The 25604-nt window shown below is 45.8% G+C and overlaps 1 protein-coding gene across 3 annotated transcripts in view; it reads right to left on the reverse strand.

Moving 5' to 3' along the window:
- The window catches only part of LOC140398239 (neutral alpha-glucosidase C-like), a 352477-nt gene that overhangs the window by 108100 nt on the left and 218773 nt on the right, over positions 1–25604 (reverse strand). For all 3 annotated transcript variants that reach the window (XM_072486683.1, XM_072486676.1, XM_072486666.1), the window contains exons 9-15: positions 21903–21999; positions 19666–19846; positions 19098–19251; positions 15433–15668; positions 8705–8831; positions 4329–4408; positions 610–753 (exon numbers count right to left, since the gene is read on the reverse strand). In XM_072486683.1, coding sequence (XP_072342784.1) covers positions 610–753; positions 4329–4408; positions 8705–8831; positions 15433–15668; positions 19098–19251; positions 19666–19846; positions 21903–21999 — 1019 coding nt within the window. The remainder of the gene's footprint in view (positions 1–609; positions 754–4328; positions 4409–8704; positions 8832–15432; positions 15669–19097; positions 19252–19665; positions 19847–21902; positions 22000–25604) is intronic.

Here is a 25604-nt window from a genome sequence, read left to right on the forward strand (position 1 = left end):
ATGCTAATTGGCATTCTGCAAGTTCCGTGTATTTCGCAGATGGAGCTCTTTTGACATTATAGTTCAACATTGTGGAATACTGTAGTTAAAATTATAATTCTTCATGCAGCTCACAGCAAACAATTGCTCTGTATTTATCATTAATTGGTAACGTTAATCAATGAAAATGCCTGGTGTGGTCATGGTGGTGGATTAGTTGCTGCTCTCTGATGTTGGCTGGGGCATGTTGTTAGCACAGACTAAAGGAAGCTTTACTCTGCAGCTTCCTGCGCTGTACCCCAGTTAAAACTACTCTGTTCTTCAGTATTTTGTTTAAAAATGTTCTTATTCGGTTTTGTACATGATATAATTACAAATATACAAACAGAAAAACAAAAAACAAAGGGAGTAAAAAGAGGAAAGTGGGGGTGCTTTCTTCAGTATTAACATCCTCACTTCAATGAGCACAAATTCACAAAAATGAATTTTCAGTCAGAAAAAGATTCAACGCATAATTAACCTATCTTGCATGTCCGTGTACTGTTTCTGCACCGTCAGATCCATGTCACCAGCAGAATCTAACAATCTTCAGGAAGAAACTTGTACACCACTGTGCGAGATAGAATTTACCTGATAAAAACCATACAGGTTGTGTAACTCCCGGTGCTCCCATCCGCCAGCGTGCAGTGCATGCTTGGGCATGGTGAGCTCAGGTCCATCAAAAACAGCTGGCTCATTCATGTCATTCCACATAAAGAGAATATCTGTGGAACCCTGCAACGCAGAAATATGTTTCATCGTGTAACATGCTGCTCTCTCTTATTTTTTCTCCTCTTTGCTCTGAAATACATTTAATGGACATTGGCTGCCTCCAATATTTCGCCCAAGTGACCAATAGCTCATCCAAGTGGTGACTTTACATGTATAATCTAGATGTAATGGGGTGAAAATTGGCCTTTGGCAAAATGGGCGTTTACAAATCAGCAGCCAGTTTTATACCCTACCCAACTGAAGTCAATGGTAAAGAAAATCAGAGTGTAAAATGTGCTGATGGTTCATTGCATTATTTTCATTATCATCAACAAAAACAATTTCCCTCCGCTATTTTACTATGGGGAGGCAACGTACAAGAGTTCAATTTAGCCCTATCTAATGTCCACACACTTGTATGTTCAAACACAGATCACTGGATAGTGCTCAAGAGCAATACTCTGACTACCTTTTCATTTTCTCTGGTTCGAGTGTGCTGGATTCTACTGGAATAGCCCACATGCTGCCCTTGGCGAGGCCAGCAAATTTAGCACTGATTGAAAACAGTTATTTTCTGATAGTGTAAAAGAACTGTGGACAGAATTTAATGTAGGCGGTCAGGGTATCACCAGCTAGAGATCACTTTTCAGGAATATCCGCCATATTACTGGGTAGTGGCTGTCCTTTACTGGGATCAAGGACTCCACCAAAGGCTGCCGGCCAACAGAGGCTGCAGTTCTTCAAAGCTCAGCAGTATTACTGGGAGGTGGTGGCTACTGCCAGTAATGCACCCATCCAAGGTATAGAATCAGCAAAGGACCCAGGTCATAGGTGAGCGGTGGCAGGAGGGGAATCGCAGGAGGGGGAATTACAGAAGGGGGAATCACATGGCGGGGAATTGTGGGGTCATGGAGGAGAGGTAGTGGGGAGGAAGTAGCTCTCAGCGAGTACCCTCCTCCCAAAACTGGGTCCTGCAATCAGACACTGCATTAATTACCCACTTAAGAGTCTGAACTGGCAGTGAAGTGGCAAGGGTATTCACGAGTCTTCCGCCACAGTTTTAATCAAGGTAAGGATGGAAGGCAGTCTGGCCCCTACCTATCACCCTCCCACCTGATTAAATGCAACCCTGCCATCAAATGCGCCAGAGAGGAAGCATTAAGCTCTGCCCATTGTCTCTAGGTTAATTCATGTAACCTGTGACAAAGCATCTACTTTTCCTATCAGGATGAACTGCTAGTGGAACTACATAAATCTTGTAGATTACAATGCATGAAACTTAATTTCAAATACTCAAAAGAATATAATTTGCCATGGCACACTTGTGCCAACTTTCTGAAAGAACTAACCATGTAGTTCAATTTCCCTGCCACTTATTATATCTACTCCAGCTTTCTGAAAGAGTTACCTTGATTGTCCCCTTTTCATGTCCTTTCCCCATCTTACAGCACAAAATAACCCCTATTTTAACATTAAGTGCCAATTTTGGCGAGGGAAACCACTGGATGTAAAATAAGAATATCACAGAGGCGATAATGGATGCTCTTCTGAGACATGCTGAGATACATTGTTAGCACAATATAGACATCGTTACTCTGTAACTGATTGGTATAATCAAACTGAGAGCACTTAGTCCTGAAAAAGGATGCAGAAAAAGCACAACAGGGAGGCTGTGCCTCTTGTTTCCCATACATGTCTTGGTGCGCTGGGCCTCCCAGACCCCACTCTCTTGCTCTCTTCCTCTGTAGACTTAACTCTCTTGACCTCTGCTCTAAGACTCTCCATTCCTCACTCTCTTGCTCTCTGTTTCTCCCAAGTCTCCAAGTCTCTTGCTTTCTACCTCTTCAGTCCCAGCAAGGGGAAAGGCAACAGATACCTGGGAAAACCACGACCTGGAGGTTCCCCTCCAAGTCACTCCCCATCCTGACTTGGAAGGGTAACTATAATATAATAATCTCTATTGTCACAAGTAGGCTTACATTAACACTGCAATGAAGTTACTTTGAAAAGCCCCTAGTCGCCACATTCCAGCGCCTGTTCGAGTACATGGAGGGAGAATTCAGAATATCCAAATTACCTAACAGCACGTCTTTCGGGACTTGTGGGAGGAAACCAGAGCACCCGGAGGAAACCCACGCAGAAACAGGGAGAACATGCAGACTCCACACAGACAGTGACCCAAGCTGGGAATCGATTTTGGGACCCTGGAGCTGTGAAGCAACAGTGCTAACCACTGTGCTACCATGCTGCCCTTTGGGATGGGCAATAAATGCTGGCCTAGCCAGTGACGCCCACATCCCTTAAATCAATTTTTTAAAACTCTCTTGCTTACTGCCATATACCTCTCTGGTCTTCAGTCCCTTGCTTTCTGCTCTTTGCCTCTCTGATCCGTGCTCTCTTTTTATCTACTTTGCGGGCGTAATTCTCCGGATAATTTCTAAGTGTGGTAACGAGCGGGAACTGGCATGAGCTTCCCGGTGCTTGGCCCAGCGAGGTCGGCAACGTTATTCAACGTTAACTGGTTCAATTAGTGAGGCCCCAGGAGCTTCTTGCCGCAAATAAAGGCTCGCCAGCCGATTCGCTGGGACCCTGCTCTTCAGCCTCCCACTAACAAGGTCGAGCAGCACTTGCACAGACATCCCCACTCAGCTTGCAGTCATGGCTCTGAGAGGACCGGCCCAAGACGGGCAGGGACAAGAGTTGTCCCCGGAACAGGTACACACTATCCAGGGGTTGGCATGGTGGTGCTGCATGCGGATGCCCCCCTGGGAGGCCGCCCCCCTCACCTTCCCAAGGCGACCCACCCCTGCCAGAGGTCCACCCCATCGAGCACTGGAGCTCTTTGTTTCTGAGCAAAGACGGCTATTCACCTCCTCGGCTTGGTCAAAGCTTTCAACTCTCACCTCACATTTCTCTCGTTCCTCTTTTTTGAATCTATACTTCTATATATACTGTTGCCCTAAATCCCTTCTTCTCCCTTAAGCTCCCAAAACAATGTCCTGCATTCTTTTCCCCCCTTCAATCACAGTGTGCTGAAATCAAGACTAAATTCACTGTCTGCAACCCTAATGTAGTCTGTCCCAGGGCCTCAAAACTGTGAAAAAACTTAACTCCATCCTCCAAGGGCGGCACGGTGACATAATGGTTAGCACTGTTGCTTCCCAGCTCCAGGGACCAAGGTTCAATTCCGGCATCGGGTGACTGGCTGTGTGGAGTTTGCATTTTCTCCCCGTGTCTCCGTGTGTTTCCTCCAGGTCTCCAGTTTCCTCCCACAGTCCAAAGAAGTGCAGGTTAGGTGGATTGGCCATGCTAAATTGCCCCTTACTGTCCAAAACGTATAATGGGGTTACAGGGTTATGGGGATAGGGTGGAGATGTGGGATTAAGTAGGGTGCTCTTTCCAAGGTTGGTGCAGACTCGATGGGCCAAATGGCCTCCTTCTGCACTGTAAATTCGATGATCTATAGCATTATTTTTTAGTCTAAAACCTAAGCTTGGCATTCTATAATCACATCCTAACATCTGTCTCTTACACTTTTCACCCATGGTGGTGTTCAAGCCTTTAAGTGAAAATGAGAGTGAATCTTTAAGATAACTTACCCTATACTGATCCAATCCGTGCTTGTTGGCATACCAATTGCGGACTATGGAATTTGTGAAATCTAAATAGGCTGACGCACCTAATAATACACAAAAACATAGAAAAAGTTCTTCTTTATTAACACCGTGAAAGAACCTAGCATTGGCGACAGATAACAGGATACTTGACTCGAGGTGCTGGGAGCAGAGCTCGACTTGGAGAATTCATACTGTGGGACCAGCAGTAAGTCACATATTTAAGAAATAAAGAAGTTGCATTTATATAGTACTTCCCATGGCATCATCCCATGCTAAAACTGTTCACAGCTAATTTTCTTTTTACGGATGTAGCATCTTTGTAAAAGATGGAAAAGCTATAGCCAATTTTGACACAGCAAGGTCTCACAAACAACAATGAGATAAATAACCAGGCAATTTGTTTTAGTGATATCAGTTGAAGGATGAATGTTGCTGGGAGAACTTCCATCCACAGAGTCTAGGTTATATGCTCAAGCATGGGTCTTGAACCCACAACCTTCTGACTCAGAGACAAGAGTGCCACCACTGAGCTGAGATTGACACCAAATGCATGCTTTAGCAACCCTGGCTCAGTAAGTGTGAGACTATGTCTGAACCTCACACTGTTCGGCCAGAGATGTCGGAGACAGCACTATCCAGGAAGATCTAATCAGAAAATCCAAACTGCAAATACGTTAAAATATCTTATTGATGAGAACATAGCAACAGGAGTGGGCCATACAAACCCTCAAACCTGTTTCACATTCAATAAGATCATGCTTATCTAAGGTGGGGCCAGCAGGCCGGATGTGGCCTGCGAGGCATTCTTAAGTGACCCGCCATGTCCCCTGAGTGTAGGTAAGAGTTCAACTTTTTAAATCCTGGAATTTCAAAAAGTGCTCAGTGCCTGCTCAGATAATCACAGGCTGGTTTTTCCATGCACTGACTGTTGATAGACAGCCATTGGTGAGCCTTTTAACAGCCAATGTAGGGTGAAACCAGCTTGTGATTGGGTGAGTGGACATCATCAGTTGCTGGGAAGATTTTGAATATCTGTTTCTGATTGCGGAGCAGATAAGGTAAATTCAATGGGAACGGATGGGTTACAGCTGGTGGGAATCGGGGTGGTTGAGCTGGAGGGCATGTAGGTGATGTCCTCCTCGGCCTCTGACTGCGACCCTGTCTCCAACCTTGGACTGAACCTCCGACAACCTCCTATTTACTTTCACTGGTGGATAGGGCTGGGGAGGGATCATCTTTTGGATGCGGCGAAAGGGGATGCTATTTGTTGTTCAGAACTGAGGGCTGCCCAAATTTCTGGCAGTCTCAATTTTCTTTCTCAAGGGGGAAGGAGAAGTCGTGTTTGGCCCTGGGAGAGCACCTGACCAGGAGAGGTCTGTGTGGGAGTGAGTGCATGAAGGTGAGTGCAAATGAGTAAGTGATTGAGTGATTATGTGGAGATGAGTGCGATACACTGAGTGAGTTTATGGAGATGAGTGTGAGTCTGCCTTACTCCCAGCTTCAGTTGTTTTCTCACTCACTATCACCACAAGCATACATATGCATCCATTCCCACTCACCCACCACATACACTGACCCTCTCGCATCCTGCAGATTTCTATGACTTACTCTTTTTTAACTATACAATATATTGCTACGACATTGCTGTACTCTCGCTCAGCAATTGCTTAGTTCCTTGAAACCTTTTTCAAAATTCGATTTATTGTTGTGTCAAATCTTATCATTCCAAAATTTCCTCATCGAACCCTTGAGTGAGGAAAATATGCAAATGTGGCCCCCTGACCAAGAAGGTTGGACAAGCCTGAATTAGATCATGGTTGTTCTTCATTCCATTTATCTGCTTTGGTTCCGTGACCCTTAATGCCTAACAAAAATCTGAAAAGTCTCAGTGCAAAGACACATTGCCCATTGTTTTTCTAAATGATACAGGCCAGGTAGATCCCAGGTACAGTCCTTCACCTATGTAAATTTCAACAGCAAAACCAGTAAATTTCAACAGGGACACCACTAACATTGGAATCACTATTTTTGGACAAGGGTGAGGAAAAAGAAATGAGCTTCAATAAGATGTCATCCAGCTGTTTCTGTGGTCCATCGCTATCTAGTGACTTCACTGAACAATGTACACTTAGATGGTGATTGAGGATAGGCGCAGAGTTGGCTGTGATTGACTCTAATGTTGAATAGAAGCCAGGTATTTCAAATACAACTAGTATAGGTAAAAGATAGCTGTTTAAGCATAAAAATTAAGCCTCAGTTTTAAATACTCATTTAAAACTGAGAATTTCAGCACCCATAAATTCAGGTCTTCAATAGATACATGAAACAGCATAAAATTCCATCATAGATTAAAACAGCACAGTTGCAAGACAATTTGACACTGCTTGTGCTAATTGTCAAGGACAAGGACTGAATACCATAGCAACATAAAGGCACCATTGTTCACAATGCAGATAACAGCTAAGTCAATAGAAGACCAGTTTTTGTTGGTAAAGATTTAGCAGAATATCACATTCCATAACATGCAGACATGAAACAATTAAAAGCTAATGTTGCACATTGAAGATGGACGCCTTGCCATCAAATCAAATGTGTTTGAGTCTAACCCAAACCAATTAGGATTATATTGGGGTGTGATTAGATGACTTAAGACAGACATGAAAGTGTATAACTGAAAAGTTTCCGCCTGCCATTTTAGTGTGTTGTCTTTTTCGGGGTGTTAGTCTGTGTCAGTGATGTAGTCTGTCAGAGAGTTAGTCTGTCTGTCTGTCTGTTAGTCAGTCTGTCCTTAATTGTTTGTCTTTAGTTTTCTTTAATTTTGGGGTTCTGTCTTTGATTCAGTCAGTCTGTCAGTGTATTTTTGACTTTGAGTTTGAGTTTAGCTGAAGATTAGCTCTCTCTCTTTTCATGTTTCATTTCCAGACTTTGACCTTTTAAAAGTTACTTTCGAGCTGTCTGCCTAAGCAAAAAGATAATGGGCGAGATTCTCCGACCCCCCGCCGGGTCGGAGAATCGCCGGGGGCTGGCGTGAATCCCGCCCCCGCCGGTTGCCAAATTCTCCACCACCGGATATTCAGCGGGGGCGGGAATCGCGCCTCGCCGGTTGGCGGGCCCCCCCCCGCGATTCTCAGGCCCGGATGGGCCGAAGTCCCGCCGCTAAAATGCCTGTCCCGCCGGCGTAGATTAAACCGCCTACCTTACCGGCGAGACAAGGCGGCACGGGCGGGCTCCGGGGTCCTGGGGGGGGGGGGGGCGCGGGGCGATCTGGCCCCGGGGGGTGCCCCCACGGTGTCCTGGCCCGCGATTGGGGCCCATCGATCCACGGGCGGGCCTGTGCCGTGGGGGCACTCTTTCCCTTCTGCCTTCGCCACGGTCTCCACCATGGCAGAGGCGGAAGAGATTCCCTCCACTGCGCATGCGCGGGAATGCCGTCAGCAGCTGCTGATGCTCCCGCGCATGCGCCGCCCGGAGATGTCATTTCCGCGCCAGCTGGCGGGGCACCAAAGGCCAATTCCGCCAGCTGGCGGGGCGGAAATTCATCCGGCGCGGGCCTAGCCCCTTAAGGTTGGGGCTTGGCCCCCAAAGATGCGGAGCATTCCGCACCTTTGGGGCGGCGCGATGCCCGACTGATTTGCGCCATTTTGGGCGCCAGTCGGCGGACTTTGCGCCGATACCGGAGAATTTTGCCCAATGTCTGTAATTCTCAGAAAGCTTCGAATTGTCTACGAATTGCCTTTTAAATGACTTTCAAATTATAATCAATAGAAGACAAATAAAACAATTCTTTTTGGCACCTGAGAAGTTTTAACTGCAAATTTCTGCTGAGTCCCAGTAATCGCAAAGTGCTACTGGCAACCGAATAGTAGAAATAATTTAAATTCCTTCAACTTTACACAGTCGAATAATACTAGGAATCCAACACTTGGCGTAGTCCAGAAATATATTAGATCTAACAACTTGTCGTAGTGCGCCAGGACTTTGATTCATCAACGAAGCTTCCCCCAACTTGGCGTAGTTCGGCACGTTAAGATCCCTTCAAATTAAAGATTCCAACAGCTTGTCAGTGAAAAAGGACCATGACTGGAGAACGTGGAGGCAGGGGGAGGAAAGGAAGACAGAGAGAGGGAGGGGAGAGAGGGAAGAGAGTAGGGAGAGAGAGTGAGGGAAGAGAATTGAGAGAGGGAGAACACCAGTACAAGCCAGCGGTAAGCTAAAATAAAGCAATGTGAAAGGCTGAGAATATTTCCAGTGTATAGGGGTTGGTCAGGTTTAATGCCTGAATATTAAAACAAAATACTGCACATCACAAAGTAAAAATCCAAAGTAAGTTCATCAAACAAGAGATTTTTCTCCCTTACCTGGCCAGCAGTAACCTTGATACACCTCACCATTTTTATCCATTACAAAGTACTTTTTGGATTTAGCCTCACAGTAGAATGGGTACTTCTTATCCACTTTGATATGAGGGTCACTGATAACCACCAGCTGGAGACATAAGAGAAGATAATTGTAAAGCCAACTATCAGCATGTCTAAAGAAATGGAATGGTGTGTTCCCCTAATTGCTCTCTCATTCCCTGAAGGTGCTGACTCAAGCTCGATGGTTGTCATGACCTTTCTGGAAATGGAACATGGTTACCATTTCACATCTGGACACCAAGGTCGAGGCTATCATTATAAATCAAGAAAAGCAGTGTTCCCTCTATGTGATGAATGTGATATAAAATAGTTACTTTAGAGATATTAGTTACTGTAATGTAGAGATAGGCCAGTCTCATTCTGGTGAGTTCACAGACAAAGGATTTCAGACCGCATGGCAAAGCAAGGAGGAGATGTGTCCACCAAAGGAGGAGAAAAGGATGCTGGGTAATAGGGGCCAGAGGAAGGGATTGGAAGTGAGCCAATTAGAGTGTATGGATAGGTCAGGAGGGGTATAGGATGACCTATGGGAATCATGTATGTGAAACTTGATGCCAGTTGTGTGAGTAGTAGAGATCCCTTTGTCCTACAGACTCACTTGATTCCAGAGGTGTACGAAGCAAGGTGTGCTTTGTACTTGCTGTGAATTGAGAAAGGCTTGCAAGCCAAATAAAATAACTAATGCTGTACCTGCAAATCCATCTCGACTTTTATTGAGGCCAGACTGACGGGTAAAGAAATTTGTATTTTGTCATATGTACCATCCCCCAGTCGGAAGTAAGCTTGAATTAAATAACTAAATTGTCGCATAATGAAATTCTTACTATGCTAAAAGACTAATGATTTAAAATATCACAAGGTCTGAAATAAAATGCCAATCGCACTAGTATTTTTCGTTTACAAAGCATAATTTTATTGACCTAAGTGATTAATCCACAAGAAAATAAAATGATAGATTTAGAAATGATATTTCCAACACATTTTCTTAGAGCTCCTGCATCCCAAAATTTGCCACACCACTGGTAATAATTACCAGATAATCTTTTTTACTGATGTTAATTGAGATAAATATTGCCCAGGATATAAGAACAACTCCCAAGTTCTTAGAATTAGGATTCTTACAATGCAGAAGGAGGCCAGTCGGCACATTGAGACTGCACCGACACTCTGAAAGAGCACCCTACCTAAGCCCACTCCCCCACACTAGCCCCATAACCCCACCTAACCTGTGCATTTTTGGACACTAAGGGAAAGGTTAGCATGGTCACCTAACCTGCATTTTTTTGGACTGTGGGAGCAAACCAGAGCACCAGAGGAAACCCACGCAGACATGGGAAGAAAGTGCAAACTCCACACAGACACCCAACGACAGATTTGAATTCGTATCCCTGGTGCTGTGAGGCAGCAGTCCTAATCACTGTGCCACCATGCCGCTCATTCTTTGAAACAGTGCACTGGAATCTTTTATGTTCACTTGAGAGGGCCTCAGTTTAACATCTCATTTGAAAGGCTTGCTCAGTACTGTAATGTCTGTCTTGGCTTTTGTGCTCAAGTCCTGGAGTGGGACTTGAACTCACAATCCTCTGACTCAATGGCTCACAGATAAGTACTCCAGGTTATAATGACTTTAGAAAAGAAAGGGAAATGGAAAAGGAGAAACAGTAATATTGATGAAGTATAATTGTACAGCATGAGAAAAGGGTAATATCATCAAAGGTGAGAAGGCAATGGAAGCTCTCTAAGTTAAGCAATATTTTTTTTTAATGTCGTAGGAGTTATCTACAGACCCCCTGGCAGCAGTGATAAAATAACAGGATGTATAGAAACTGGATCTCACGCACAGGACATCACTGCAGGGTTCCTTAGGCTCGTGTCGGAGGCTCAACCATCTTCAGCTGCTTCATCAATGACGTTCCCTCCAGCATAAGGTCAGAAGTGAGGATGTTCAACTGCACAGTGTTCAGTACCATTCACACCTTCTCAGATACTGAGGCAGTGTGTGTTCACATGATTGGTTCCTGTTCTACCTGAACAAAGAGCACTACCATGGGTCTTAGCACTTCTCTGACTGATGGCAAAACTCACCTAATGTTCTCTGTAGGGATCTCTGTATATCGATATACATGATTAATGTATGTAAAACTAGTACAGTCAATTCAACACTAGATGTCTCATTATCAGATGGTATAAGAAAGACTGTCCCGCTCTTTCTGAGAGTGCTTCAGGAGAGTGAACAGAGAAGACATAGAATAGCTAGAGAGAGAGAAGTTATAAGTTATTTCATTATTACATTGTATAGTTAGTTAGTTATCTTTACTGTATTTTTTTTCTTTTACTCGTTGAGTATTAAGTACAAAGGACTCACAAATATTATTTATATTACTCAATAAATGAGTTCATCTTTACAAGAAGACTATTGTTCATTTCATCAACTCGGCTGGTTCAAAGAGTAATATACTATATTACATAAGGTAATATAACATTCTCCACTTTTGACAAATATTCAGCAGTCTATGCTAGCAGGATTGTGTGCGCAGTTGTTAGGCAAGGGCAGAACGGTGCTTAACCTGACATCCTCCTTGGTCATTCTTTGAGTGTACTCAAATTGGCCACTGGAAAAGGTAACAGAGCATGGCCAGCCTACTGAAAATAGATTCCAGCATGAGCAGCCACCTTTAGAAGAGGCAGGCAGAAATTAGTAAACAGTTCAGCATCCCTGTAGAACTCATAATGTCTTGATTACGTACAGTGAAATCTCGATGAATTAAACTCAGATGATACGAAATTCCACTTGAGTTGAAGTTACCAACCATTCCCACAGGCAGAATAGCAAAAACCCATAGAACAATGCCAGTGATTAGCAAAAGTTTCTGCAGGAATCAATCCTGGTTAGCCAATGGCTAGTTCAATGCCGGCAAGAAAAATAATGCCGAAATACTTTGGAAAAGAAATGTTTCTGCAACACAAGGAATTTGGCCAGGGTGTCATGTGACCACGCTGGCGAATCAGAGTGAATTAGTTAGACCGAGGTACACTAAAAGTTCCCTGTGAAACGATGTGCAAAGTGCGTAAGTATGGCAAAACCTGTGAGAAGGTTAAAAGTGTTGTCGATTGGAGGGAAGGCGACGTTGACAGAACAAGTGGAAAACTATGGCATGAAGCAGAAAATGGCCACCGTGAAAAAGTGGGAAATTCTGGCATAAAGTTTGTGCGCCATTCTGAAAGCCAAGTAGAACATCTTAGAATAGTTCAACAAACAAGTATTCTTTCCAGCAAGAAAGCGGACGAGAATGGCTGCCTATCCCAATGTCAAAAAAGCTCTGCTGGTGTGGCTAGCAGAGGCAGCCTGAGCAGAGATCATGCCTGTAACCAGCCCAATCCTGCAGAAAAAGATTGTTGCCATTGTGAAGAAGCTGGGACACAGGGAGTTCATCTGAAGGGGGGATAGCTGAACCGATTCAAGACAAGGCACAACATCGTCTTCCACATGCTAAGTGGTGAGGGTGCTGCTGTTGCAACAGGAATGGCAGGTGTTCGCTTCAAAATTATCTTGTTCACATCTTGAATGAGTACGCTGAGACATTTTTAACATGGATGAAACCAGACTGGTTTGTCCTCTTTTGACAGACCGCTCTTTGATGTTTAATGGGGATCCATGGAATCCATGGAAAGCAGAGCAAGGAATGCGTCACTATGGTCTGCACCAAAATGAACTGCTTATGAAAGGGAGATCCAAGAAGCCACAATGTTGTGTTTGTCCAATTCAGATACTTCAACTAGTTCACTTACTCAAAGGGTTTACCTCGGTGTCTTTACTAGCGCAAACAAAGGACAATACAAGTATAAATTCAACAAACTTTAGTCAACACACAATTATTAACCCATGAATTAACCCAAAAATATAATATAAGAAACACCCAAGATTCGGCTGTACAACCCGCAAAGATGGCTTGGTTGAACTGTGGGTCCGATTCTTGAGACCCTCTGATTCATTGTTCGAAGGTTGGTCTCGCCGGCAGCTTCTTCCTTCTTTCCTTTCTCCCAGGTCAGTCTGGATAGTCAAGGTCACCTTCCACGTCTCTCGAGTGCTGATGTCTCTCGGAAGCCTATTATATCCCCCATCCCTTCACCCCCTTTTCCCAATTTTTCTGGCTTTCTGCCAATGAGGCCTTGGGCGGGGGTCTCAGCACCTAATGGTCTGGTTGACGATCGTTTGACAGGACACCTGAGCCCACCCCCTTCCCAAATAAGATGACGGCGGGATCTCTGGGCGCCCGAGAGTCTGGCTTGATCTGGGTTACTGACAACAGACCGATGCATATCAATAGGATCAATTAATTCTTGATGGACGATTGACAGGACAGGTCAAGACATGTCCTGGCACCTTGTCTGAGTTTCAGTGTATTCACATTTGGCCAAGTCCAAATTCCCATCAGGCCGTTCGCTGGAGCTGACTGCAGTTTAATTTAAAGTGTCCCATTCTTGACTTCCAGTGACAGGGATTTGCTGAGCCAATTCATGAATGGTGGCTTTCCTCCTGGAAACTTGAATTTAGACATTTTTAACCTAAAACAGCCCACTAAATCCGGGAATAAAACCCCTCACCATCCTCCAACATCACCACAACGAAGGAAACATGCCAGGCAACAACTATAGGAACCGAAGAGACGGCAGAGGCAGTAAGAGCCTGGAGAGAAAGACCGAGGCGATGGCAAACATGCAAAGCGACGAGGTCCTGGCCACACTCGAACAGGATGGACGCTGGAATATATGCCGGGCTACCTCCTGATGAATGAATGGAGGGTATTCCTAACGCAGGAACTCCAAGAGCTCAAGGATGCCATTAAACTGTAAATGATGGCAACAGTGAAAGTGGTGGTAGCGAAGGCGCTGGACACCCTGCAAACGGTGTTGGCAAAGATGGAATGGCGGCTAGAGACACAAGAGGGTACGATCAGAGAACTGGAGAAGACTGCGACCGACCAGAGTGATCAGATCGTCTCACTGCAGATGGCAAGGTTGGTGACAACGCAAGGGACATTAAGAGGGAAGGTCGACGACCAAGAAAATTGATTGTGCCGCCAGAACCTCTGCATTGTGAACCTACCAGAGAGGACCAAAGGCAGAAACCCTAGGGAATACGTGGCCCAGATGCCAGGCAAACTGGCTGGAGGGGATAGCTTCCCCAAACCCCCAGAAGTGGACAAAGCTCACAGGTCACTCCAGCCAAAGCCTAAGGACAGGGAACAGCCGGGGGCCATCATTATGCAACTGCACTGGTACCAAGACCGGGAAAGAAACCTAAACTGGGCAAGACATGCAAGATCCTGTTAATGGGAGGGACGCTCGATCCAGGTGTACCAGGACATTAAGGTAGCCAGCCACCCCCCCCCCTCCCCCGCCCCCCCCCCCCCCCCCCCCCCCCCCCCCCCGATCTACATCCCCAAGGGCTTCTTCAACACAGTAGACAAGCTAATCATGGCGTTTGTTTGTGTGTGTGAGTGGGGGGAGGGGGTAGAAACACAAGGATCCTAAAAAAGGTCTTACAAAGGAAAAGAAACATGGGCGTCCTGGTGTCCCAAACCTGCAGTTCTACCACTGGGCGGACACAGCAGAAAGAGTAAGGGGGTGGGGCAAGGAACTAGGAGCAGAATGGGTGAAGATGGAGGAGAGTTCCTGTACAGGGATGTCCCTCCGAGCCCTAGTCACAACCCCCCCACCAAGTACTTAAGAAGCACAGTGGTAGTAGCCACGCTCCGGATATGGTACCAGATGAGCCAACACTTTGGCCTAACCAGAATGTCCACCATGGCCCCCATCTGCAACAACCACAGGTTTACTCCCACACTAATGGATGCCACCTTCAAAAGATGGAGACAGGACGAGAGGACACTGACGGTTTGGGACATGTACACGGATCCTGTAGCGCCCCCAAGGAACTCACAGAGAGGTTCCAATTGCCAAAAAGAAATGAACTAAGACACATACAGGTCAAAACCTTCCTCCGTAAGAAAACAATGACGTATCCCCAAATACCAGGACACTCGCTAACCTAAGAATTGCTGGATGCGGGCGACCTAGGGAAAGAAACTGTGGGGACCTGTATGGACGACTGCTGGAGGAGGTACACTGCCCCCTGGACAAGACAACTGAAAAATGGGAGGAGGAACTCGACATAGAAATAGGGGGAGGACTCTAGATCAAAGCATTCCGTAACGCAGTTAAAGGTGGTGCACAGAGCGCACTTAACCAGAACACAAATGAGTAGGTTCTTTCCTGAGGTGGAATACAAATGTGAATGGTGCCAGGGAGGCCTGGCCAACCACACCCACATGTTCTGGCCCTTCCCCAGACTTGCCAGGTACTGGATGGCCTTTTTTGAGGCCATGTCCAGGGTTGTGGGAGTGAGGGTGGAGCAATGCCCAAAAGTGGCGGTCTTCAAGGTTTCAGATCAGCCAGAACACTTTATAGGGAATTGCCTGTAAATATATGTGCTGATTTCTGTTTGTCTTTTTTATTTTCCTTTTTTGTGTGGCTTTTTAATATGTAACTTATGAATTGTGAAATATAAGATGTGAAAACCCAATAAAAACACGAAAAAAAAAGTGACCAATTTGTTAGTTTAGGATATCTAATTTTAATTGGGCTCAAAACTAGGCCACACTCACCTTTCGACCTTTAGCTCGCAAGTGCTCCTGCATTTCCTGAGGGCAAGGAAATTTTGTCTTGTCCCAGGTGAAATAGCGTTTTCCTTCGGTGTGGTCAATGTCAAGCCAGATGGCATCATAAGGAATGTCATTCACATCAAAGCCAGCATCTACTTGTTTAACGTCATTTTCATCCCTGTAGCTATAGCGGCACTGGTGGTGACCCAATGCAAACAGAGGAGGAAGTGCCTGAGGACCTGGAGGCCAAGGAGAACATTATTCAACAATCCAACATGGAAAACACCTTTTGCAGTCTTTGTAAGAAATGATCAACTCCCCAAGTACTGAATCAATAAAGACAACATTACTTCTGCTGCTGATCCGTAAAAAACAGAGTGACAAGTCTAATTCTGTGTTGTTAGTTTGCTGTAGTAGCTGGGGCTTTCCTGTCGATCTCAATCTCCCTGGGCTAGGAAGAGGATAATCAGCCAAGGACTCAACTGCTCACCTATCCTACAACTCCGATTAGAGTGTGAATGTTGGGGGAGGACAGAATTGAATTCAACGGCTAGAAATATTCAGTAGCTCAGGCAGCATTTGTTGAGAGTTATAGTTTTAGGTCAATAATCATTCATCAGGGTGGACAGTGGTTAGCACTGCTGTCTCACAGTGCCCAAAGACCTGGGTTCAATTCTGGCCTTGGGTGACTGTGTGGAGTTTGCACGTTCTCCCAGTCTCTGCGTGAGTTTCCTCCGGGTGCTCCAGTTTCCTCCCACAGTCCAAAGGTGTGCAACTTAGGTGAATTGACCATGCCAAATTGTCCTTTTGTGTCCAAAAATGTGTAGGTTCGGTGGGGCTACAGGGATGGGGGAATGGGCCTAAGTAGGGTGCAGACGTGATGGGCTGAATGGCTTCCTTCTGCACTGTAGGTATTCCAAGGTAGAAGTGGAAGAAGTTAGGGCTGTCTTTACTTCATATTTCCAGCATCTGCAGTGTTTGCTTTTGTTTTGGGTCAAGTTTATTGTCCCACATAGTCAATTTACCTTCCTATTCACTATATAAAGAACAAAGAACAATACAGCACAGGAACAGGCCCTTCGGCCTTCCAAGTCTGTACCGGTCATGATACTATCCTTGGCTAAAACCCTCAGCACTTCATAGTGCCGTATCCCTCTATACCCATCCTATCCATGTATTTCTCGAGATGTTTTTTGAACGCCGTTAATGTTTCTGCTTCCACAACCTCCCCTGGCAACGGTTCCAGGCACTCACCACCCTCTGTGAAAAAAACCTGCCTCACACGTCTCCTCTAAACGTTGCCCCATGGACCTTAAACCTCTGCCCCCTAGTGACTGACCCCTCCACCCTGGGAAAGAGTACCTGCCCATCCACTCTATCCATGCGCCTCATAATCTTGTAGACCTCTATCAGGTTGCCCCTCAACCTCCGTCATTCTAATGAAAACAGTCTGAGTCTATTCAGCCTCTCCGCATAGCTAACACCCTCCAGACCAGGCAACATCTTGGTAAACTTCCTCTGCACCCTCTCCAAAGCCTCCACTTCCTCTGGTAGGGTGGCAACCAGAATTGCGCTCAATATTCCAAGTGCGGCCTTACCAAGGTTCTCTACAACTGTAGCATGACTTGCCAGTTTTTATACTCAATGCCCTTTCCAATGAAGGCAAGCATTCCATATGCTTTCTTGACTACCTTGTCCACTTGTGTTGCCATTTTCAATGATCTGTGGAACTGCACGCCCAGATCTCTTTGACTTTCTATATTCCTAAGAGTTTTGCCATTGACGGTATATTTCCCCTCTATGTTAGACCTACCAAAATGCATTACCTCACATTTGTCCAAATTAAACTCTATTTGCCATTTCTCTGCCCAATTCTCCAACCTATCTATGTCCTACTGTATCCTCTGACAATCCTCAACACTATCTGCCACTCCAGCAACCTTGGTGCCAACCGTGAACTTACTAATCAGACCAGCTACATTTTCCTCCAAATTGTTTATGTGCACTACAAACAACAGAGGCCCAGCACAGATCCCTGTTGAACACTAGTCACAGCCTTCCATTCAGAAAAACACCCTTCTAATGCTACCCTTTGCCTTCTGTGACCGAGCCAGTTCTGTATCGATCTTGCCACTTCACCTCTGATCCCATGTGACTTTAACTTTTGTACCAGCCTGCCATGTAGCACCTTGTCAAAGGCTTTACTGAAGTCCATGTAAACAACATCCACTGCCCTCCCCATATCAATCATCTTTGTCACCTCCTCAAAAAACTCAATGAAGTTAGAGAGGCACAACCTGCCTTCACAAAGCCATGCTGTCTATCACTAATGTGTCCATTTGTTTCCAAATGGGTATAAATCCTATCCCTGAGAATTCTCTCCAATAGTTTACCTACTACCGACGTGTGGCTCACCGGCCTATAGTTTCCTGGATTATCCCTACCATCTTTCTGAAGCAGCAGTGCCACATTAGCTATTCTCCAGTCCTCTGGATCTCACCTGTAGCCAATGAAGATACAAAGATGTCAGTCGAGGCTCCAGCTATTTCCTCCCTTGCTTCCTTTGGTATTCTGGAGAAAATCCCATCTGGCCCAGGAGACATATCTATCTAAATGTCTTTTAAAACACCCAATACCTCCTACTTTTTGATGTCAACATGACCCAGACTGCCCACACACCCTACCCAAGAATCATCTTATAGATTCAAACATGTCAAACAGCTATTTGGGCAAGGTGTCTGCGTGGGTTTCCTCCGGGTGCTCCGGTTTCCTCCCACAAGTCCTGAAAACGTGCTGTTAGGTAACTTGGGCATTCTGAATTCTCCCTCTGTGTACCCGAACAGGCGCCGGGATGTAGGGGTTTCACAGTAACTTCATTGCAGTGTTAATGTAAGCCTACTTGTGACAATAAAGATTATCATTATGACATGAAGTCTTTTGCACCTACAAATCTGTACCCCAGTGTGAAACAGCAGCTTTAGGAAAAGAGGAAAGACAAGGAAAAGAGGAATGACTAGGGAAACAAAAAATGTTACTCGTTGATTATTAGAAACCAATGAGTGTGAATTTACTGAAAATAGTAAATTTCCAGGAACATATAACTGAAAAATTGTCACACCTCATCATGTTTCCAAATATATTCCATCAAACTAATAAAATGCACTGTTTTAAAACTATACTGTATAAATAAGTATTTTCATAGAATCATAGAATTCCTACAGTGCAGAAGGAGGTCATTCAGTTCATCGAGTCTGCACCGACTCCCTGAAACAGCATCCTACCTGGGCCCACTACCTCACCCTATCCCCGTAATCCCACCTAACCTGTACATCTTTGGACACTAAGGGGCAATTTTAACATGGCCAATCCACCTAACCTGCCCATCTTTGGACTGTGGGAGGAAACCGGAGCACCCAGAGGAAACCTGCGCAGACATGGGGAGAAAGTGCAAATTCCACATGGACAGTCACCCAAATACGGAATTGAACGCGGGTCCCTGGCTCTGTGAGGCAGCAGTGTTGACCATTGTGCCACTGTGACGCCCTTAGATACACTCAGAAACAAAGCTGAGAATGTCTTGCCCTACTAATTGCAGTACTTTGCAAGCTGTTTTCTCTTTGATTAGAGACATACCATACTTACTTACAGTCAGTGATTCACCTTCATACCTGTCAGTTTTGCATATTGGTTGAAAACATCAAAAGGACTGGGACCCATCAGAATAAACGTGTCAATTATTCCACACTCAGACATCCAGCGAACATCTGTTCTAGGCAACACGTCAACATCTGTCTTTAATTTCTTTGTCTTGCACAATGCACTCTATAAAAATTGTATTTAGTTAATAGTTCATTGATGTCTAAACCTTGTGAATGCAGTCAGAGATCCTTAAGTATATTTTTATTCCACTGCCTTCATCCAAATGCTGGCCAATATTGATCCTTTGTCCAGCACAACTAACACAGATTGCCTGGCCATTTATCTCATTGCTGTTTGTGGTGCCTTGCAGTGTATAAACTTTCCTTACATTACACCAGTGACGACACGTCAAAAATATCCCCGTAATCCCACCTAACCTGTACAGCGCTTGTGCCATCCTGAGATCATGAAATTCAAAATATTTTTTTTCTTTATGATATTTTCCTCAAATTGGGACATTATACCCGGCATGAAACAGTAACCATTATAACATACATCAATTATTATTTAACACACATTCACAGTATATATACCCACCTTACTCTCTGTGTTCATGCTGATATCCACCAATGTCTCAGAAGCATTCAGCCAGAAAATCCCCATTGTTTGCTTTGATTTGTGTGCAAGGAGAAGAGGTACAGAACCATATACACTCATTCGGCTGAACAGTTTACATGCACATACATCCAGGTTATAAAGCCTGTAGGGTTCTTCCTGACTGCAAAGATTGAGATCAATAAACCAATAACAGGTAAAATAAGCAAAATACTGCAGATGCTGGAATATACCCCCTGTCCCTCATCTTCACCAAGGACGTATCGGAGGGTACTATCCCCTCCCTCCTCTGCTGTCATCGGGGCTCGCCCCTCCCTCAATCCCTCCACCACACAAAAGGGGAACCTGCTGTACCCCCCTCCCCCCACAAGGGAGGAGAGTTGCCCCATCCCTGCCAGAGCCACTTCAGTGCTCTCTGACAGTGCCCCCTGAGTGATCATCACAACTGGTTCTCATTTTTGACATCATGCCAACTGGGTGAGAAGATAAAGCATGGGCGAGTGTTATGATGTCAAGCCCGGTAAGTATATGTTAATATATTATAATGTATGGAAATCCTTTCTGGACGGGAACCTGACCACGTCACCGTGGTCTCTTGAGATTTAGCGCCCATAACGGGATTGGCGCCTATGGCAAACAGGCCCACAAAATCCCACCTAACGTTTTGAGGTCGTTTGGCTCTTCATAAGAACTAAAGAGAGGGAGAATGTGTTGGATATTAAATTGTAGCTGAGAGATTGCACCAAGATGTAGCAACTTTAAGAACAAAGTACAAATAGCCTAGTGTGAGAGCGGGGGGTGTTTGCACTGAGACAATACATGTGTTGGATAGGTTTTAAAAAGGGGTTTAAGATAGAAGAGAAAGGTCACAGTCTAAAGTTGTTGAGCTCAGTGTTAAGTCCTGAGGGCTGTAATGTGCGTATTCGGAAGATGATTGGTGTATTTTTCATAATTGATTTGACCCCAATTGATCACATCCCATATTGTATGTCTAGTACCCATGACTCACTGCAGCTGTGCATTGGTCACTTCCCAAAGAGTCAGTTTGGAAAGAAGCATGTAATTGTCTCATACAAATCAGGTCTCAACCCCATGTCCAGATTGGCCCAGATCTCACCTGGGATATAGTTGTAATTTTACAACTGGCCTGAGCTCCATATAGTGAGTGGGAATGATGGGGGAAGCTTTTTTCCTCCGGCATGACTGAAGTGATAGATACGTAATGTAAAGACAAGTGAAGTTTGGGCAGCACGGTAGCATAGTGGTTAGCACAATTGCTTCACAGCTCCAGGGTCCCAGGTTCAACTCCCGGCTTGGGTCACTGTCTGTGCGGAGTCTGCACGTTCTCCCCGTGTGTGCGTGGGTTTCCTCCGGGTGCTCCGGTTTCCTCCCAGAGTCCAAAGATGCACAGGTTAGGTGGATTGGCCATGCTAAATTGCCCTTAGTGTCCAAAATTGCCCTTAGTATTGGGTGGGGTTACTGGGTTATGGGGATAGGTTGGAGGTGTGGGCTTGGGTAGAATGCTCTTTCCAAGAGCCGGTGCAGACTCGATGGGCCGAATGGCCTCCTTCTGCACTGTAAATTCTATGAAAAAGTGAGGTGCATGCTGAGTGCACACAACATTGACTGTGAGAGCCATGCACTCCCTCTGTGCCCAAAGTGTAAATATTTATTTTGTTTTTACCATTTGAAGTTCTGATAGTTCAATTAATATACATTCTGAAATATTCGATGTGCATTGAATATATTTAATCTTATTCATGGGATCATAGTTAGTGACAAGACTGGTTTCAATCTTGCGGCCCACTGAGGTGAAGGAGGGCCATTCATGCAGCCCACTCACTCCCCAAGGTTGTCCATCACTGGGTTAAAGGAAATCGGGAAGCAACTCAACCTGCAATCTGGCAATTGACATCTACGGCCCTGTCCCTGCCCAGAGGTAAATCAATCAATATCCTAAACTCTTGATTTTTGTGAGTTATATAGAATGCTAAATTTCAATGACTCTCAATTGCAGAAACATTCTATTTGACAAATTTGATCTCTGTGTGCAGAAGACAAACTGTCAAGTTAGCCCTGACTGATTTTGATTAATTCATCCCAAATTGAACTGGAGCAGATGATGTAGATTGTTCTGGTTCTGGGAGAATCTGCTGCACAGGCAATTGTTACTGTTCCGAGACTCGTGGGTTACTCCCCTCAACTGGGGCAATTCTCACCTCGTAGCCTTCAGTCGCAAATTCTCTGTGTGCTCCGGAATTCCATAAACATGCTCAAACCCATGTAGTGAGAAATCCAATCCAATGGATGTAGGGCCTATTAATGGAAGAAACATATTGTAAGGGAATTCAGACTTCTTAAAACGCCTCCGTATCATTTGTTCTTTTAAAATTCACTTACTTTTTAAAGAAAAAACTCTCTTTCTTTCCAGAAGACAGAGCCCCAACTGCCTCCGCCCAGAAAGGTAGCCATATTTTCTTCTTCCTATTCCAACAGGCCTCATTAGACTTGACTCCTCAGTATAGTAATCTCTGCTCCCTCAACCACCTCTTACCCAGCTCCTAACTTCTCCTGAGCCCAATACTAGTTTTGTCACCAGCTGCACTTGCTGTTCTCCCCTCCCATAATCAAAATAACTGTTTTGAACTTTCTCCTTAAAACCTTCATGGTTGACCTCAAAGTAATTTCCAGCGACCATCCACCTCTGCTGCTCTTTTCCTTCCAGGTGGTAGAGGCCACGGATTTGTAAAGTGCTGTCAAAGCAGCCATGCTGCAATGCATCTTGTAGATGGTAAACGCTGCCCACTGTGTTCCGATAGTGGAAGAAGTGAATGATGTTTTCTCAACATCTACTCTGGATCCCATGAAATCTGATGGCATCAGGTTAAACATGAACAAGGAAACCTCCTGCTGATTACTTGATGCATGCATGGACTGCTAGAGTATCTGAGGAGTTATGAAAGATACTGAACATAAGCGAACATCCTCACTTCTGGGGCGTCATTCTCCGACCCCCCGCCGGGTCGGAGAATGGCCGTTGGCCGCCGTGAATCCCGCCCCCGCCAAAGTCTCCGGTACCGGAGATTGGGCGGGGGTGGGAATCGGGCCACGCCGGTTGGCGGGACCCCCCGCTCAATTCTCCGGCCCGGATGGGCCGAAGTCCCGCCCAGAAATTGCCTGTCCCGCCGGCGTAAATCAAACCTGGTATTTACCGGCGGGACCAGGCGGCGTGGGCGGGCTCCGGGGTCCTGGGGGGGGGGGGGGGGGGGGCGCGGGGCGATCTGACCCCGTGGGGTGACCCCACGGTGGCCTGGCCCGCGATCGGGGCCCACCGATCCGCGGGCGGGCCTGTGCCGTGGGGGCACTCTTTCCCTTCCGCCTCCGCCACGGCCTCCACCATGGCGGAGGCGGAAGAGACTCTCCCCACTGCGCATGCGCGGGAAACTTTCAGCGGCCGCTGACGCTCCCGCACATGCGCCGCATTTCCGCACCAGCTAGCGGTGCAACAAACGCCATTTCCGCCAGCTGGCGGGGCGGAAGTCCCTCCGGCGTCGGCCTAGCCCCTCAATGTTGGGGCTAGGCCGCCAAAGATGCGGAGCATTCCGCACCTTTGGGCCGGCGTGATGCCCGTCTGATTGGCGCCGTCTTTGGCGCCGGTCGGCGGACATCGCGCTGTTGGGGGAGAATTTCGCCCATGATCTTATGTCCATTGATCACAGAATCTTTACTTAATAATAATAATCTTTACTGTCACAAGTAGGCTCACCATCCTGACTTGGAAGAATAACTATAATATAATAATCTCTATTATCACAAGTAGGCTTACATTAACACTGCAATGAAGTTACTGTGCAAGGCCCCGAATTGCCACATTCCGGCGCCTTTTTGGGTACACGGAGGGAGAACTCAGAATGTCCAAATGACTTAACAGCACGTCTTTCGGGACTTGTGAGAGGAAACGGGAGCACCTGGAGGAAACCCACGCAGACACAGGGAAAACGTGCAGACTCCACACAGACAGTGACCCAAGCCGGGAATCGAACCTGGGACCCTGGTGCTGTGAAGCAACAGTGCTAACCACTGTGCTACCGTGCCACCCATGTGTAGTAGGAGGCCATTCGGTCCATCGATTCTGATTGACTCTCTGCAAGAGCATTCTGTCTTGTCTCGATAACCTTGCATATTCTTTCTTTTCAGACAGCAATTTTTTTTGAATACCTCGATCAAACTTGCCACCACCACCACCCTCTAAGGGCGTGTGCTCCAAACTCCAACCATCCTCTGGGTGAAAAAACTTTTCCTCACATTACTTCTTTTCCTTCTGAAGGAGGAATGGTCACTGATGAAGTCGCTGAAGATGGTTGGACGTAGGACACAACCCTGAGGAATTTCTGCAGCAATGTCCCAATGTACATATTTCCTGCAGTCGCAGCTCCTATTATTTACACAAAACATAAAAAACAGGACAGGAGTAGACCTTACGCTCCTGGAGCCTGCTCCACCATTCAATACAATTAGGGCTGATCGTTGGCCTCAACTCCACTTTCCTGCCTGCTCTCCATATCACTGGTTCCCAGAGACATCAAGCATCCATCTATCCCATCCTTAGATAGATTCAATGATGGAGCAGCCGCAACCATCTCGGATAGAGAATTCCAAGGATTTATAACCCTCTGAGTGACATTTCGCCTCATTTCAGTCCTAAATGATTGGCCCCTTATCCTGAGATAAGTGTCCTCGTGTTCCAGATTCACCAGCCAAGGGAAACAGCTTCTCACTGTCTGCTCTAACAAGCCACTACAGAATCTTACATGAAAGTTAGATGCGACTTATTAGCCTAAACCCAAATGTTGTCCAGATGCTGCTGCATATCTGGGGAGTTGCAAGTGGAACCGGACACCTTGCAATCATCACCTCTCATTTTTCTAAATTCCAGCGAGTATAGCCACAATTTACTCAGCCTATCATAATTGGACAGCCCTCTTATCTCAGGAATCAATCTAATGAACTTTTGCAGCACTGCCTCCAGTGCAAGCATATCCTTCCTTAATTATGGAGACCCAAACTGTACACAGTACTCCAGGTGTCATCTCATCAAAGCTCTATACAACTCGAACTAAACTTCCTTATTCTTGTACTCCAATTCTCTTGCAATAAAGGCCAACATGCCATTTACCTTCCTAAATGCTTGCTGCATTTGCATGCCAACTGTGCGTTCCTCGTACGACCAAGTCCCCCTCAATATAGACATTTACAACTTTTGCGTCTTTGAAAGAATATTCTGTTTTTCTATTCTTATTATCAAACTGAATTATTTCACACTTCCCCACATCAAGTCTATCTGCCAACTTGCTTCTCACTCACTTAACTTAACTTTATCTTTTTGCAACCTCTTTGTTCCCTCCTCATAGCGTACATCTCATAGAATCATAGAATTTACAGTGCAGAAGGAGGCCATTCGGCCCATCGAGTCTGCACCGGCTCTTGGAAAGAGCACCCTACCCAAAGTCAACACCTCCACTCCGTCCCCATAACCCAGCAACCCCACCCAACACTAAGGGCAATTTTGGACACTAAGGGCAATTTATCATGGCCAAACCACCGAACCTGCACATCCCTGGACCGTGGAGGAAACCGGAGCACCCGGAGGAAACCCACACACACACACAGGGAGGATGTGCAGACTCCACACAGACAGTGACCCAAGCCGGAATCGAACCTGGGGCCCTGGAGCTGTGAAGCAATTGTGCTATCCACAATGCTACCGTGCTGCCCGAGCAAACTTGCCTCCGTGATACTCTCAGCCATTACAATGCAGATCTTAACGCTGTGTACGAAGCCTTTCCTCAAGCCTCCATTATTCGCCTTAAATCAGTGACATCTGGGGCGAGATTCTCCGACCCCCCGCCGGGGCCCACCGA

Source organism: Scyliorhinus torazame, chromosome 2, assembly GCF_047496885.1.
Source record: "Scyliorhinus torazame isolate Kashiwa2021f chromosome 2, sScyTor2.1, whole genome shotgun sequence".
NCBI classification, from domain to species: domain Eukaryota; kingdom Metazoa; phylum Chordata; class Chondrichthyes; order Carcharhiniformes; family Scyliorhinidae; genus Scyliorhinus; species Scyliorhinus torazame.